The 18604-nt window shown below is 38.6% G+C and overlaps 1 protein-coding gene across 4 annotated transcripts in view; it reads right to left on the bottom strand.

Moving 5' to 3' along the window:
- Window positions 1-3276: 3276 nt before the first annotated feature.
- The window catches only part of LOC126292023 (sex-regulated protein janus-A-like), a 37651-nt gene continuing 22323 nt past the window's right edge, over window positions 3277-18604 (bottom strand). For all 4 annotated transcript variants that reach the window (XM_049985818.1, XM_049985817.1, XM_049985816.1 and 1 more), the window contains exons 3-5: window positions 10620-10775; window positions 8638-8739; window positions 3277-3451 (exon numbers count right to left, since the gene is read on the bottom strand). In XM_049985818.1, coding sequence (XP_049841775.1) covers window positions 8647-8739; window positions 10620-10775 — 249 coding nt within the window. In that variant the 3' untranslated portion in view covers window positions 3277-3451; window positions 8638-8646. The remainder of the gene's footprint in view (window positions 3452-8637; window positions 8740-10619; window positions 10776-18604) is intronic.

Genomic DNA, 18604 nt, shown 5'->3' with positions numbered 1-18604 from the left:
ACAAGAAAATGAATGTCATTTCTCAGGTTTTCTTGGCATATCTGATTAATAGTGTGCTTCCAGGTGTTCTACCAAGCTGTTTAATCTGGAGAAAATGGATTGGTTGGTCATCAAAATATTGTGCATAAAATGGAAACAACTTACCAGAACACTATTAAATTACTACCGTTGGCCCTTAGGTAGCAATTAAAAATCTAATCAGTCTTATATGACTCGTACAACAAAAATGTTGTTGAAATTAAAAATTATTGAAATGCAAATGTAAGGTCTTCAATTGATCCCTGTTCGACTTTAGGGCACTTTTTTTTTAATAGTTAGTGTGATATTCACTTTTGGAAATGCTTTGTGTATACAGCAAGTTGCAAAATATGTTGAGTCCTATGCTAAACTCTAAGACCCCCTACAACTGGTTAGGGTAAGTGGTTCCCAGATCAGAGGAAGACGATAATATACTGGGTCAACAAATGTTCACCGACCCTCACCCTCTTGTCCCACATTCAAACAATTACATTATGCAATAATATAAGGTCATCACCACCAATATAACCCACTTCCTCAAATTAAATTTGCACATTATCACTCCAGTTTTCAGTCTGTTGGGGGTCATCTGAGCCCGTATTGGAGATGATAGCCTGATGGCAACTTCTCTCTTGCTGTCCACAATCCACCACTGGACTTAGTTCTCCACAGCTGGTGCTATTATAAGGAGTTGTGATGGAAGAACATGAGTTCCAAACAATGGACACTTTGGATCTGTTTGCTGCTGCTTCTTTTTAATCTCTGCTGCTAATCCCGTGAGTGAAAGACCTCTACCAATGAAAAAGTAGATTGGCATGACATCAAGTTTCTTCTCTTGTCAATAGTTGTTTCTACTGAAAAGAAATGAGTCTGGTCATCTTTGTTCATTTGCAGCAATTCAAAGGTGTCGTGGCATCTGATATGCATGCTTTAAAATAACAAACGATCTAAATTGTAATTAACAAAAGTATTGACAGCAGTAAGTTGTATTTATCACATTCAAAAAGTTTGTAAAAGCTGTGGACCCTTGCTTTATCATGTCAATCCATTTGTGCCAATGGCTAACAGAGCACCATTGATGACTGTCAAGTGGCAATAACATTTTGCTTGCATCATAAATATTGAGTGTCAAAAGTTAATTCTAACTATATGAAATAGGACAGATTGCTACTCACCAGTTAGAGCAGACAATGGGCAGCAGACAGGCATATTGAAAGAAAAAAACCTGTCAGATACTATAGACTAAAAAAAAACACTTAGGTACTAAAGGAATTATCCAAATACCAAATAGGGCTGAAATCAGTAAATGTGACATACATGTGAAGACAGAAAAATAATTACAGTTTCAGAAAAAAAAAACTGGATGATTTATTCAAGAGAAAGAGCATCACAAATTGGATGAGATGGTCCACCTCTGGCCCTTATACAAGCTTGGCTCTGGTTGATAAAGTTGTTGGATGTCCAACAGAGGGACATCATGCCAAATTCTATTCAAATGTCACGTTAGATCGTCAAAATCCCGAGGTGGTCTAACAGCCCTGCCCATAATGCTGCTTACATTCTCAATTGGGGAGAGATACAGCAACTTCGCTGGCCAAGGTAGGGTTTGGCAAGCACGAGGACAAGCTGTGTGCGGACAGGCATTATCTTGCTGAAATGTAAGCAAAGTATGGCTTGCCAAGAAGGGAAACAAAATAGGATGTACAGTATTGTGAACAGACGACTATGCTGTAGGGGTGACATGAATGACAACCAAAAGAGATCTGTTACGAAAAGAAATTGCAGCCCAGATCGTCAGTCCTGGTAGTTGGAACGTACTCGTATGGGAGGCGACATTCAGGTTGGTATCCCACCAATGCCTGGGGCGTCTTCAGACATATCTGTGCTGATCATCGGGGTTCAGTTCATAGTGGGATTCATCACTGAAGCCAATTATATTCCAGTCAATGCAATTCCAGACCAGAGACGTGCCTTGGGACACACCAGATAACAGTGCACTATACAGCCAAACGATGAATAATAGTCTATTGTGCCATTTCTTTTGATAACAGAACTCCTTTGGTTGTCATCTGTGTCTTCCTTACAACACAGACGTCTGCTGACGATATTATAAACCCCATTTTGTTTCTCTTCATGACAAGCCATCATCTGCTTACATTTCAGCAAGATAATGTCTGTCCACACACAACTTGTCTTCATACTTGCCAAACCTTACCTTTGGCAGCAAGGTCACGGGATCTCTCCCCAACTGAGAATGTCTGGGGCTTTATGGGCAGGGCCACCCAACCAGCTCATGATTTAGACAATACAATGCACCACTTGGATAGAATTTGGCACGATGTTCCTCAGTAGGACATCCACAGGTGGACCAACTTGCTCTTTGTCTTGAATAAATCATTCAATTTTTCTGAAATTGTAATTTTTTTTTTCTTTGTCTGCACACATACATTACATCTATGTATTTCAATCCTATTTGGATTAGTCTTTAATGCTGCATGTTTCTTTTTATCTTTTGACTGTAATCTAATGGACAGAGCCCACCTTAGCATAGGGAGTTTCTGCTGGTTGGTAGGGAAATGGGAGCAGGGGAGGGCATTGAGGTGTGGGGCCACAGGAACGAAGTCTAGTAACTCTAGCTGCAACATATTTTTCATTCCTGTAAACCCCATTGCCTAAACCTTTGCTAGTCTCTGTGTCTCACATATCTAGGCCTTTACCTGCTCCCACCCCAGCCTCACACCACCACACCTACTGGATGAGGACTCTGTCCCACACTTTCTAATATCTAAAAGTCTTTCTTCAATGTGCCTGTCTGCCACTCAGTGTCTCCTCTAGGTGGGGAGCAGAAATCTATCCTATTTCATATTATTGTTATTCCATCCCAGATTTCCCAATGTTTAAAAATTAATTTTAGTATTACACAAGCACTAAGTGGTTATTTTTTCCGATATTCAAATTATATTTTGCTCTAATTTTTGTCCCTTTATCTAATCGACTTTGCATTACGACATTTCTGCCAAAAGTGCGAGTTATTCAGAAAGTAGGTAAAAAGTAGTGAATTATTTCTTTGAATCACACTCACTTTGTCTAGGGCACGAGCAAATGTGTCTACTGTATATGTGTTTAGCTGTATCAAATTATCTTCTCTAACACGAAAATGGGGTCATTAGTTTCCACAAAAATGCTCATATGCATAACTCATATTTTAAGAGTTTGAACAATAGGTCTGGAATTTTTAAAGACAAGATGAAGAAACCATTGGATTGTAAAATTTTTTTTATTAATCACAATGAAACAACATGAATCAAAGACATCAATGGAAGTTCAAGTGAATTTTCCACCTCCAGTTCTGATCAGAGAGAAACACTCCAATAGGAAACAGGGCACAACATCCTGCTCCATTTTCAAAAGATGCAATGTCAAATATTACAACCTGTAAATAAATATATATATAAAAAAAAAGGTCATGTGATAAATATTGTTTACATATCCATTACAGTAACAGAGGCATATATGGTCTGATAGGAAGGGAGAACAGAAGGGCAGGACATGGGGAACATTGAACAGATGAGATGCGAAACCACGGTAAGTTAATAGTGGCAATAATGCCAGTTAATTACATGTGTGGGAAAAGCAACCGCTCTTGCTACTCAGAGCTACTTTTGTTTCTGCAACTGATCTTCCGTTCTTTCATTATCCCTATTTTTCTCATATTAATAGTTCTAGTTATAGAAGGTTTTCTAACTAACCACTTATTAGGATTTTGCAATGAAACCGATCAACAATACAGTCTCATTCTCTAATGGAAGAACACAGTACATCACGTTTGTAAATAACTTGATCCAACAAAACTTTTTACATGAGTATCTGGATATTCATTACACAACATTTAATTAAGTATCAATACAAAGACTTGTATAAAACATTATTTACAGTCAAAATGCATTATTCAAAACTGATGTCTATGTGTGTATCTTTACATCAGCAATTGTTAATATAGTTATTATTGCTAGTTTTAATATGGACTGTTAAAAGTTTAGAAATGTTAACTCAAAAATGAACTGTAAGAAAAATCTTTTCTGTTAAAAAGTTAATTTTGAAACCACTGGAGTAACTTTATAATGTATTATTGTAGTCATCAGGCGCGCACACACAAAAAAAAAAAAGAAAAAAACCACCACCAAAAAGTAATTAATGTAGAGTAATGAAATTTCAGGAACATTTGTCTAGGTAACATATTTAAGTGATTAATGTAAGTGCGAGATACACCATTGCAAATGTGATACACTAATACATTGAAATCCAGTGTAACTGCCAGAATGCTGAATGTAAGCATGCAAACGTGCATGCATTGTGCTATATAGATGCTTGATGTGAGTTTGTGGGATGGAGTTCCATGCCTGTTGCACATTGTCACCAATACTGGAATGGTTAATGCTGTTTTTGGAAGACACTGGAGTTGTTCAATAATATCCCGTATGCACTCAATTGGAGCCAGACCTGGTGATCAAACAGGCCAAGTCAACATGTTGACACACTGTGGAGTACTTGTGGCTATTAAAGTGGTATGTGGACAAGTGTTATACTGTTGGAAAACACCTTACAGAATGCTGCTGTTCATGAATGGCAGCACAACATGTCAAATCAACAGACTGACATACAAATTTGCAATCAGGGTGCTTGGGATAACCACAAGAGTGCCACTGGTGTAGGAAGAAATCGCACACGACATCATAACTTCAGGTGTAGGTCCAGTGTGTTTAGCACACAGACAGCTTGGTTACAGGCCCTCAACTGGCCTCCTCCTAACCAACATACAGCCATCACTGGCACCGAGGCAAAAGCAGCTTTCATTAGAACACATAACACACCTCCACCCTGCTGTCCAACGAGTCTCACTTAGACCGCTGAAGTCGCAAATAGCGGTTTTTTGGGGTCAGGGGACTACACGCTACTTGACGTCTAGCTCTGAGCTGTTCTTGAAATAATCGATTTGTAACAATTCATCGTGTCACTGTGGTGCCAACTGCTGTTGCTGATGCAGTACAATGTGCCGCAGCCATATGCCGGACACGGTGGTCTTCCCTCTCGCCAGTGCCATCTGGCTGTCCAGAGCCCCATCTTCTTGCGACCGTACATTCTCCTGACTGGGTTGAGGTGGCACAGTGGTTAGCACACTGGACTTGCATTAAATTCAAACCTGTGTCTGACCATCCTCACTTAGGTTTTCCACAATTTCCCTAAATTGCTTCGGCCTAATGCCGAGATGATTCCTTTCAAAGGTCATGGCCGATTTCCTCCCTAATCGATGTTTGGGTCCAGTTCTAATGACCTCATCAACATAACATTAAACACTAATCTCTTCCTCCACAAATTTTGGTGCGATCACTGCCAGCATACGTGCACATTGGCTACATTCCTGCCAAGTCTTTCTGCAATAGCGCAGAAGGAACATCAAGTTTCTCATAGCCCTATTACATGACCTCATGGAAATTCAGTGAGGTGTTCACGATTATAGTTTCGTCCCCTTAAAGGGATTCTTCAGCAACATCAACTAACCATGTCCAACTTTAAAAGTAACTAATGCTAACGATCATTACAGCCTGTACTTAAAGCAAACCTAATTTGTATCCTCATAGTGGCTCTACTAGCACCACTCTTGTGTGTCTGGCGTGAAATGTGAATAGACAAAGAAGCATACCTACCTACTTTCATTTGCATAATACAACTCCTTAATGTTGCTCGTCTTCTCAACCTTCACTGTCGATTGTTGGAATGACCCTAGAATGACTTTGGAGCCCAGATGACAGTCATTATTTGTCCCAATGAGGTCCACAATTTGCAGTTAGTTGCACCCTGTTCCCGTAATGGCTGCTGAAGTAGCCTCTTCAGCATGCTGAATGAGCCCCCCCAGGCATACACACTGGGTGTCCCTGGTGTCCTTTTCTTTCCCTTGCTGCCATTTCCCTAAAGGGTGCCAACATTTGTTGTATGTTTGAAATGCCGACAATTAATGAACCCCTATCCTTTTGCATTTGCCGCCTCCTGAAACTAGACAAAAACAGGTTTTTCCCAAAACAGGTAACGTGAGTCTCACTGGCTCAGTTTCAGTGAAAGACAGCACCTCAACCTTGTCATTTAGGGAGATTGGTACAACACCTTGAGTCGTCCTTGGTCCCCATCCGCCCTGTACAGGATGCCTACAACTAATATTGACACGCCACTGGCAGTCAAGTGAATATGTAATGACAGATCCTGTACTTTTGGCAGAGGAGACAGGATCCACAAGAGAAGATAGTACTTGAGGTACCTCCGGCCAGGTATCACAGGTACACGACTCTCGAGAGCTCTTATAACACAACAATTCGCAGCAGCTGTCAATCGTTTGCCAGCAGTCAGAACAATTTCCAGTTGCTTACGAACGTTAACCAACTCATCCCGTGTCTGAGAACAGCATTCCCAATGGGGCTGCATTTTGGCTGCTGCAATGTTTTACAAGGTAGTGAACAAAGGACTTTGAATTAAACTGTTGATTATCTTTTAATCTGTTGAGCTAAAAAGTTGCTAATTCACTGTAAGAATTAAAGCAGATACACAAAACAAGATTTCTATTAAGACAATGCAAAACACTTTGGTAGAAATCACTAGGTTTCCAAAGCATTTTGATTTTAATTATAGTTGTTAGCAAACTCAAAAACCAAGTTAATTTATGATAAATGCAGATAATATATAGGGCTACACCTCTTTAAGGAAAAAACCAGATGTAACACAAAATGTCTGTCAGAAAATCTGCTACAGTAACTAAATCACAAACCCCGACTGCTCACAGATTATGCAAAGGACAATGGTAACTTCCGAAAATACTCGAAAACACATGTTTATTTGCATTGATATACAATGAAATTCAGGGGTGATGTGTACTTTGGCTGAACTGTGAACCACAAAGCATTGATTTGCTACGAAGTAAATTACGAATACAAAACACTGGTAGCACTAACTTACAAAGTATAGTTTTGTAGGCGACTGAAAATTCTGAAACTAAACTATTTCTCACATAATTGGACAACAAAATTAGCGACAGACTGTTTTGAATGAGGGTGGGCCTACTGCCCTTAAAATTTTTGAAAGAACACAATTTAGTTTAAGCCTACAATTGACGATAATGATTCTAGTTTATCATGGTACTCCCAAATGTTCGAAATGTCACAACTTATCAGAATACAAAGACAATCAATGAAAAATTACGCAGAAGAAGTGACATGAACAGCAAAATATGCAAATAAAGAACTTTAAATAGACACATTATGTAGTACAAGCAGTCCCCACATAAGGGAAAATCCCTAAGTCAGCTTTATTTAAATGGGTAAATAAAATAAATAACAAAAAACTGGAAATTGTCCCTTCTCTTGCAATGAATTGCTACTGAAAAATTGTTTTTGTACATTAAATGGAGAGTACAATTTACATCTAATTAACACCAACGGATTTCTTTTCACAGAATAACAATCTTTGGACACTATACTGCACAGTGTGGGAATTCTGATACATCCTGGGTTGCTGCAGAGTGATTCATTTTCTAAAACACACAGTGTGTAATGGTGTCCATTGTTAACACACTAGGCAAATTCATCACACTTGGCATATTACATGGGCCACTTGGTCACTCCTTCTGTACACACATCAGTTAGACTGAGGTAGCTACCGAGTTTTAAAGAAGACATTCATACGTGGCACTGAATTTAACATAGAAGTGAATTTAAAGCAGTATTTGGAATCTCTTCATGCAATAAACCAATAGTCTGCTGCTGATTTAATGATTTCGGAGACACACTCTTGAAGACTGAAGTCAAATGACAGCCAGTACTGAAAAAAACTAGCTTCACCTCTGGATAATGATGACTGAAGAGGGCAGCTTCCCACTGTCTCTACCAACAAAATGAATGCAATCTCTTAATCAGATCAGAACTAGTTTGTTGAATTCCTGCTTGGCAATCTTCAGATCATAAAAATAGTTGTTAGATACAACACCTTTTAACACTTAAGTAAAAAACTTGCTGTAAAACCTGATATTAAACAGTTGAAAAATTTGATTCCCAGCAGTCAAAAGAAGCATACACTAACTAATGACAGAAAACAACTTTACCAATCGGAGAAACAAAGCAGAAGTCATGTGATAGATCTTCTCAGAACAGTCCCATATGGCAAAAGTGAAAAATAGGACATAAAAATTATTAATATCATTGGATGAAAATGATATTTTTCAACTTAAGCTAATATAGTTATTAAAAATATTTTTAGTTAAGCAACTAGTTTCAGCTCGAAAAGCCAATTTTTGGTTTACACACATAGTGAGGTCCCACAGAAATAAAAATGGCAGCAAAGTCACACTATGTGCTGCAGTTCATCATGGCTTATAAATTAAAGTAGAAATGCTACTGTTTGTTGTACTTTAAAAACATCTAAAATGGCTTTTTGGGCCAGAAGTAACTGTATAATTAAGGAGAGGTCTTATTAAAATACAACAGCTTAAATGGAAAAATATCACCTTCATTCATTATGAAGATCGTCGTAATGTCAAGACACATTTTGAATGCATCACACATATGTAAATTTAATCACCTGAGCAGATCAGTATCCTTCATCACTCCAAGTAATGTTGTAATCAGGATATGCAGTCTTCAGAATTTCTACAGTCTTGCTGTGGTCTGCCTTCCCAAACCCCTGAAATGAAGCAGTCCTTGGATATTTTAAAACTAAAGTACAATTAAAGTGTCAATAATAATTAAACACTAAAATGAGAACTCTTATCTACTACTACATCATAAGTAAACAATGTGCTTGTACATACACTAAAAAAGCAACTAATGCAGAGCACATCACAACACAAAAGCAGCAGAAAAAGGAAGTGTGTAAAGACCTTCAGAACAGATGTGCAAGATATAGCATCTGAATTAATTTTTGTATTGATGGGTCTGGCATTGTACACAACACTGAAACACAAGCAGCAGTAATCATGCAAAAAATTAAACACGTACCCACAATCTGCAACTGTATTAACTGTGATAAATGAAACAGGTAGGTCACAAAATGTGTGAAACACAGTCTGAAAAATATAAAATAGGTGTGAGGGGTATGGAGGAATCATTTGGTCTGCTCCAAGTGCAAGGAATTGTTGATTTGAGTAATTACAACAACTGTCCTGGCAACTGGAAAAAGTCCTGTAAAAACTCCAGCCTCACCGTAATTCATGTGCTGCCACAACCATACTCAATCAAAAGATACAGAAGCTGGCAATAATAATAATAATAATAATAATAATAATAATGTCATAAAATTATGGGACAGAAGATTCTCTCTCTCTCTCTCTCTCTCTCTCTCTCTCTGAATATACAGGTGGAAGCAAGGATTGTGGCCTCAAAAATAATCTGAAAGGTGTGAGAAAAAATCATGAATCAGATTGGACAGCTCAGTTGGTATCAGCATTGTCCACAGAAGGCAAGATTTCAGGATGTAGTCCCAGTCCGGCACATAGTTTTAATTTGTCAAGAAGTTTCATAATCATGGCTGCTACCCAGAACAAAAGTAGCAATTTCTACCAAAATCCTTGTCCACAACACCACACCCTAATTATTGTACACGGTTGTAAGAAGCATGACGATGATTCACAGGAATTAACATCTGGTGACATTTACTTCTGACCATCTAACAAGGTATTCTATAATTTGTGCCATGTAACCGAAGCAGAAACTGCTTTCCCATGATGGAGCTTGGCATATAGAATTGAACAAAATTGTTTTATGACCTGTTTTTCACAGAATGCTGGCAAAACACACATAAAAAAATAAATAATAGAACAGTTGGTATATTTGATTGCACAATGTCCTCTACCATCCTAAAGTGAGGTTGGATTGGACAAGGTGGTAAATAAAGTAATCACCTAAAATATTTTAGTTTCTGACAATTCAGTCTTAGGGAGGGATATGTACAGAAAAATATGGATGGTGCATGTGTAAGACAGAGCTATTAATGTGACTGGACAAATTACACACAAACAGTAACATTCTCAAAAACTTTAAAAATACTTGAATTATAGGGCACACAACATATGAACAGAAACTTCACTGTTTTTAAAATATCTTTTGTTAACTGTGGTCTGCAGCTTATACTAATTGTAGGAATGACATATTTATATGATGCAACCAGTTTTGGTCAAAGACCACTTTCGAGCACCTGTTGTACCCACAGTACAGAAACAGGAAAAATTCAGGCAAAAAGGGTATTTCCAAAATTGTAGTAACAATACATACAATGCTTGTGGATGTTTAATTTATATTTCTGTTTAATTTATATTTCTGACAATGTATTCTTTTGATATACATAGTTTTTGCTGGTAACCAAATTCTGTAAGTGTTGCTTGTATTGTTACTATAATTTTCAAACATTCTTTTAACCCAAAATTTTCCTGTATCCACGATGTATATACAACGGGTGCCTGATAACGGTCTTCAACTGAAACCAGTCACACAGTAAAAAATTAAGTTGGATAACAGCTCAAGATGACACACACTGTCATTTCTACGACTCACTGCTTTTGGTATTACCTGTGAGTAGCCGTACACTTTGATGACCTTGGCACTGGGGTCGTGCTGTATTCTACCACCACCAGTGCACTCTGTATCAACGCCAAGGCCTTTCACCCTGTCCATCGTCTCATCGTAAACGTCCGAATGGAAGCCAGCTCGCTTGTATCCTCGCACCTAGTAGCAAGAACCATAGTAAAACTTTGAACAAAATGTATCCAAGAGTACTAAGCAAGAAGAAAACACAAAAACAGCAACAGGAGTGGAAATTATGGCCTCAAAAATAATCTGAAAACAAAATTTAAAGGAGCTGTTGTTATATCCACTATCTACAGGAAACACAAACAGGAGCTTCTGTTTTTTCTAGTATCTACTGCAAATACAAATGAAAGCTTTTGTATATTCGGACAAGTGTTCTCTCGGAAGACATGGAACATAATGTAAATCATCTAGCTAACAAGGTAGTTGGCAACATCAGCACGTGGCTTTTGGAGAATGGATTAACACTTCACTCCCAACAACTGAACTCTTGTAAAAGCGAAATAGTCTTGTCCTGAGCTGATCAAACAGACATTTTAAATTCTTAAGACTGAAGATAGATGGAAAGCTCTCTCAGAAGTATCATGTTCAACACCTTAAGCAGAAAATGAACACTTCTGTCTTCACTGTACACAATGTCTCAGACACAAACACAAATGCTTGTTTACTTTTGCTCTATTACCTCATATGGTGTTATAGTTTGGGGCAATTCTGTGCACTTGGCAAGAATATTCTCATCCCAGAAAAATGCAGTCAGCAAGCTCTGCTGTGCCAGCTTGTGAACATTCAGGGTTGTCCCAAGTTTCCCCAAGTGACATTCCCTGATTTCCAGACAAGTTTTAGCATTTTTCCCTGACAAATTCTGAGGTCTCAAGGGCAAGTAAAGACATAAGTCTACAAAAAAAATGTAAGGACTTCTGTATTTCTTCCCTTCGTGAGCAAAAATCTGAAGTACTAATGTCAGCATCTTTTGTAATGAACAGTTTTTAGATGGGTGAAAGAAAGACAATGGTATATATATTTAATTAAGACCACTGTTGCTATTTTATTTCAATAAAACTAAACATATTTGGTGACACCAATAAGCATTTCCTTGGAGTCGCAAGACAGATTTAAAATACCTTCACTGATTTCAGAAATAACCTCAGAAAAATGTAGGCCTATTGAAAGAAGTGTATAAGGCAGGCCAAAATATACGAGTACATAGCATACAAACCGCCAGTGACTGCCACAAGTTCTTCTTCCTATCGCTCATACTTTCTAATATACAGGGTGTATGTTACGTCTGGGAACACTTTCAATTATTTATTGCACAAGAACCAAACATTGCACAGATATCACACATAACCCTGAAAGTTCTTTTTCATGTATACCACCACAGCATAGTTTGGTGATTTGCCAAGAGCACCAGTCGTAAACATGGCGAGTTCAGGTGCGGAGCGAGCTTTCTGCGTGTTGGATTTTGACAAAAACAGTGTGTGCTACAGCTGTTCAATGGATGTTTAGAACAAAGTACAGTAAGAAACCACCAACAAGGAAGGCACAACAAATTTGTTATGATGGGCTGCTTGTGCCCAGCACAGAGAAGTGGACGTCCCAGTGTGAGTAAAGTGAATTTGGTTTGCATAAGAGAGACATTCGTAAGGAGTCCAAAGAAATTGGTGTGTCATGCATCCCATGAACTGTAAACGGCTCCACTGACTGCGACAGAAGTTGTCTATGAAACCATTCAAATTGGAGCTAATGTAGGTCAATAACAACGGCAAAGACAAGTGTTTTGAGTTTTGTTCACAGTTGCAACAACTGAATAAGGATGGGGATGGCATTTTTGATCGCTTAAGTTATAGCAATGAAGCCACTTTTCACACTAATGGGAAAGTGAATAGGAGCAATTGTCGAATCTGGGGTAAAAAGCATCCACATGAATACGTTGAATTTGAGTGTGATTCGCTACATGTAAATGCTTTTTTGTGCTTTGTCAAGTCAAAAACTGTACGAGTCATTCTTCTTCGCCAAGAGCACCATCACGGGATATTCCTACTCGGATATGTTGCAGCAATGGCTGACGCCTCAGATGCAATCGGACTCTCCATTCATCTTTCAACAGGATGGGGCTCCACCCTATTTTCATTGTGAAGTTCGTGGATACCTGAACACGGAGCTGCCACATCGATGGACTGGCTGTGCTACACAAGGGAACAGCTGTCTCATCAAATGGCCTCCCCGATCACCAGATCCTACTCCGTGTGACTTTTTTTTCTGTGGGGACACATTAAAGATCTGGTGTATGTATGGTCTCTACTACGTGATGTAGCAGAGCTCCGGGAGAGTATACGAGAAGCAAATGTCACAGTCAACAATGCCAGGCTGGGACAGGTATGGCATGAATTCAATTTCCATTACTGTATTGATGTCTGCCGGGGACACTCACGGTTCGCATATTGAATGTTTGTAAAAAACTTTCAGGGTTTCTCTTCAAAATGCAATATGTATGACATCTGTACAATATTTAGTTCTTGTGCAATAAATAATTGAAAGTGTTCTCAAACTTTATGTACATCATGTATAAATTATTTTCTAAGCCCCAAAATGTACTAGAATACATAAAATGTCTATCAAACAATGTACCGCACAATGTACTTGCAGTGAGAAAGTCGCAATTCTTGAACGCCATCACCCGTGGCCTCTGGCCTGCCGAGGAGCACCGCAGTCCTGAGTCCTTGGATAAATCATGAAAATCCACTGCACTATGCCACACAGAAACAGAGCCGGCCTGGGAGCAGACTGGCGAGACTAGATCTGACAGGCAGGGTTTGCACATTATTGGGAAATGATGGGCTTCAAATCGGCAGCCCCAATCCGTTAGAGATACCCACAGAAATGGCCAGTTTTGGCCCATCATGGAAGTCCATTCATGTGGCCAGATATTCACAAGTCACTGACATTATGTTGACGAAATAAGATGGTGGTGATCCATCCATCAATTTGTACAAATACTCTGAGAATCAATGCTAATGAGAATAGGTAGCAACTCACCGTAAAGATGATCGCTGAACCACGGACAGACACGTCACACTCTCACAATTAAATTTTTGACCATAGCCTTTCTTGGAAAATCACACACACACACACACACACACACACACACACACACACACACACTATCACTCAGACAACTCATGTACACATGACCATTATCTCCAGCCGCTGGGTCAACGACCTCTGAGAATCATATCACAACAAATCACTCCTCACGCATCCCATCGGCAGCTACTAGGCTAGTGGCAAGAAGTGGTAGCAGTACCGACTGCAAGCTGAGGGGAGTGGTAGGAAGGGGAGAAGCAGTAAGAATGAGGGAGTAGGGAAGCGGTGCATGTATTAAGCTGCACCCAGCTAGCGCCGATGCATTAAATCCCAGTAAACAAACTGTTTCATCTACTGAGACAAAAAACAAGATTTCTCCAGTCCCCCCCCCCCCCCCCCCCCCCCCCCCAGCAGAGCAGAAAAAAAGAGTGACAAACCTAAGTATTCAAATCCACTCACAAAGTTTACCTTGTGGTATGCTACTATTCTGCACAGGAGACCCTCACAATATTAAGAACTTCTCTATGCATTATCTAATTTATCCTAACTTCTCTTAATTTTATATTTTATTAATTCTGTAATTTTTTGTTTATAAATTTTATGTTGAGCTAGGTACCACCGCATCCCCTGAGCTTTGGCTCATAAACTCTCAAGATACTGGATTAAAAAAAAAAAAAAAAAAAAAGTCAATCCCAAAACCTCATACGGCAATATAATGGTCTGCATGCAATCACCCTGTTGATAATGGCACATTAAATTTGTAAATGGAAAAAAAACTGATGCCCTCGATAATTCGAAGCAATTGTATGAATTATAGAACACTGTACAGGAAAAATGGAGGTATAAATGAAGCTGTGTGTTTTAGCGAAAATGACGTTTTTTCAAATGATGTAGAACCATGGAGATACGTGTTGCTAACATCTGCTCTACACCCAAAACCAGCACAGTACCTGGACAGCTCTTTATGAAGTTTAGTAAAAGGCCTGTTTTGTGAGGTGAGAGAATTTCTTTCTGGAAGTTGAATGCATTGCTTCTGTCACCAAAGACAGCAATAAGCAAAAAATTATGCATTCAGCCCCCTCAAATCATTACACCATCAGTGCAAACCAAAAGATATTTCTCATGTAAATCTACACGACTATCTGGCAGTTCACACTTCAGGATACAGGGCATTTTTCCAGCTCAATATTATGTAAAAATCAACACCTAATTCTTTCAGGCACTGTTTATAATGTATATGTTTTACAGATTTTTTGTTCAGGTAATAGAGCACACTTTCTAAACAAATTAGAGGTATTTTGAATACTTTTGAACCTGCTAAGAGTTATTTTAAAAAAAAGTAACAAGGAAATTGATGCTTTTTATTCCAAAATTCTTCCTCAAACTGAAGTACCATTTAATACAATGTTATACATTTGAAGGAGACCAAATTTTTGCCAGACATGCATGACATGATGGCTGAGGTACTAGACCTATTTAATTCCACCTAATCCGTATATTACAAGGATAAAAAAGTATCACATCTTACATTTTAATATTTATAATTTTTTTCTAATAAAAATGTTATTTTTTCTATGATTTAGCTGATTCTGCAATAAAGCTTAGGTCTACTACATAAGTATGGACTATCACAAGTTAAAGAAAAAAATCAGAGCAATGCTTTATGAACTTTAGGAAATATTTTATCTTAATTTTGAAGAAAACAACTTGCAGGAAATTACGAATGAACATATGAGTCCAATTAAACTGTGCCTCCTGAAACATAGTCTTCATCCTGCAGCATTTCTTCATCTTCATGCTTCCTTTTAGCACTTCTTGTGACTCTTTCAGCTTCATGCAGCCGTTACCTGTCACACGCAAGAAACTGATCTTCCATATTACAGCCACATTTTATGCCTCAATTTCTCAGGACTTCCAACCTTCCTATCACTCCACCATTGAAACATAGCACTGCATCTAGTACAACAACTTTTAATGTATTTAGTCCTACAAAACCATTCTTGGGTAATCTTTCCCATATGGAATGGTTGAAACTTTCATTTGTATTCCGAGTGCCCCCATGAAGACATTTACTAAGCAAAACAGGGTCCACTCAGGTCTATAAAAATTGGTTTTATTTCATCCATAACAGGCTCAAGAAGATAATGCTTATGATCTTTTGAAAGTATATTTGACCACTTTCTTTTGCTTTTTGCTAACCACATCAAGAATCTGATCCTTTATGGCAAAGTCAGTGAACAGGGTGGTCATCTGTGGACAACTTACGAAAGTAGGTGGTCCATACAGCTTTTCTCGTGGCTGTAACATCCTTCAGACGTGCAGTTTGTCTAATGGCCAGTCCTTAATAGCTTTGAAGAAGGTCTATTTCAGTTTCTGTCAATCTGCCTCAGCCAGACAGAGGTTTTCTATCAGATAGCAATTTTCCTTTCATTTCTCTTCTTAGCTTCCTCAATCTAGCACCCATCCTCTTTTGCACATGTCCACAACACTCCAGGTTTATTACAAAGCTATCACCATAAACATTGAACTCATTAATTTTATTGAAAGCTTTAGAATCCCCATCGCCTAGGTACTTTGTATATCTTACATTATAAACAGGCACCAAGCTCTGAAATAATTATAGAGCTCCATCACATTACATACCTCCACTGTAACCATCATAATAATTGGAACACTGATGTTCAATATGTCCTTCTGTGTTACTATGTCATGTGTGGTAGTACTTAGATAAGCACTCAACATCAACAACTTTTCCATTCTCCACAGAAGTAGCACTTAAAACACCATTCAAGGAAAAATGTTCTCAATGTTGCCATGTCCCATCAAGTGCAACAGCAATGTCCCTGGTTTCACTAATATTAACAGTTTCTTCTACTGCACATTTCATAGATGCTTTAAACACAACCGACATGGCACCTAAAAGTATTCTTATGTACTTGCTGAACCTAGTGGGAGGAGGAGGAACGTCAAACACATGACAAAAATGTTTGAGCAGCCTTTTTTTCCTTTTCCTATTGCACACATTGTGTACACTAACCTCAAATTCACATGATATGAATTATGCGAATGTTCGAAGTTGATTTATTGCTGGATCTACACAGACCAACTAAGGACGCATTTTGGAAAGATCTTTGATGTGCAGCAACATGTATGCTGCATATTTTTGTATTATAAAAGTATAAATTTGAATTCCACCAAACACCGCATGTTACTTCCCGAAGTATTGAAATTGAGATTGCGTTGCGCTTTTGTAAGCCAGTCATAGCTCATGTCACGCAATCTCGCCAGTCGATCACAGCGGGTATTCAGAGCTTAGGACACATGATGTAGTCAACCAATAGCAACATCACTGTTAAGTAGTGTGAACACACAAACAGAAAAAGTTAACGGTCTAAATTAATATACATAGTATTGCTACACGAAATGCAAAGCTTTCACATATAATATTGGTCTATAAGATAGTGAATGCATTATTGTGGCCAAGATAGATACGAAGCCCACACCTACCACAGTAGTACAAGTTTATATGCCAACTAGCTCTGCAGATGAAGAAACTGATGAAATGTACGATGAGATAAAATAAATTATTCAGGTAGTGAAGGGAGATGAAAATTTAATAATCATGCGTGACTGGAATTCGTCAGTAGGAAAAGGGAGAGAAGGAAACATAGTAGGTAAATATGGATTGGGGGGAAGAAATGAAAGAGGAAGCCGTCTGGTAGAATTTTGCACAGAGCATAACTTAATCATAGCTAATACTTGGTTCAAGAATCATAAAAGAAGGTTGTATACATGGAAGAATCCTGGAGATACTAAAAGGTATCAGATAGATTACATAATGGTAAGACAGAGATTTAGGAATCAAGTTTTAAATTGTAAGACATTTCCAGAGGCAGATGTGGACTCTGACCACAATCTATTGGTTATGAACTGTAGATTAAACTGAAGAAACTACAAAAAGGTGCTAAATTAAGGAGATGGGACCTGGATAGACTGAAAGGACCAGAGATTGTAGAGTGTTTCAGGCAGAAGAGGGGAACAATTGACAGGAATGGGGGAAAGAAATACAGTAGAAGAAGAATGGGTAGCTTTGAGGGATGAAGTAGTGAAGGCAGCAGACGATCAAGTAGGTAAAAAGACGAGGGCTAACAGAAATCCTTGGGTAACAGAAGAAATATTGAATTTAACTGATGAAACAAGAAAATATAAAAACGCAGTAAACGAAGCAGGCAAAAAGGAACACAAACGCCTCCAAAATGAGATCGACAGGAAGTGCAAAATGGCTAAGCAGGGATGGCTAGAGGACAAATGTAAGGATGTAGAGGCTTATCTCACTAAGGGTAAGATAGATACTGCCTACAGGAAAATTAACAAGACCTTTGGAGAGAAGAGAACCACTTGTATGAATATCAAGAGCTCAGATGGAAACCCAGTTCTAAGCAAAGAAGGGAAGGCAGAATGGTGGAAGGAGTATATAGAGGGTTTATACATGGGCGATGTACTTGAGGACAATATTATGGAAATGGAAGAGGATGTAGATGAAGACGAAATGGGAGATAAGATACTGCGTGATGAGTTTGACTGGGCACTGAAAGACCTGGGTTGAAACAAGGCCCCGGGAGTAGACAACATTCCATCAGAACTACTGACGGCCTTGGGAGAGCCAGTCATGACAAAACTCTACCATCTGGTGAGTAAGATGTATGAGACAGGCGAAATACCCTCAGACTTCAGGAAGAATATAATAATTCCAATCCCAAAGAAAGCAGGTGTTGACAGATGTGAAAATTACCGAACTATCAGTTTAATAAGTCACAGCTACAAAATACTAACGCGAATTCTTTACAGACGAATGGAAAAACTAGAAGCGGACCTCGGGGATG

The sequence above is a fragment of the Schistocerca gregaria genome, chromosome 9 (assembly GCF_023897955.1).
Source record: "Schistocerca gregaria isolate iqSchGreg1 chromosome 9, iqSchGreg1.2, whole genome shotgun sequence".
NCBI lineage: Eukaryota > Metazoa > Arthropoda > Insecta > Orthoptera > Acrididae > Schistocerca > Schistocerca gregaria.
The sequence above is the reverse complement of the archived record's forward strand: the minus strand, read 5'-3'. Positions and strand labels throughout refer to the sequence as shown.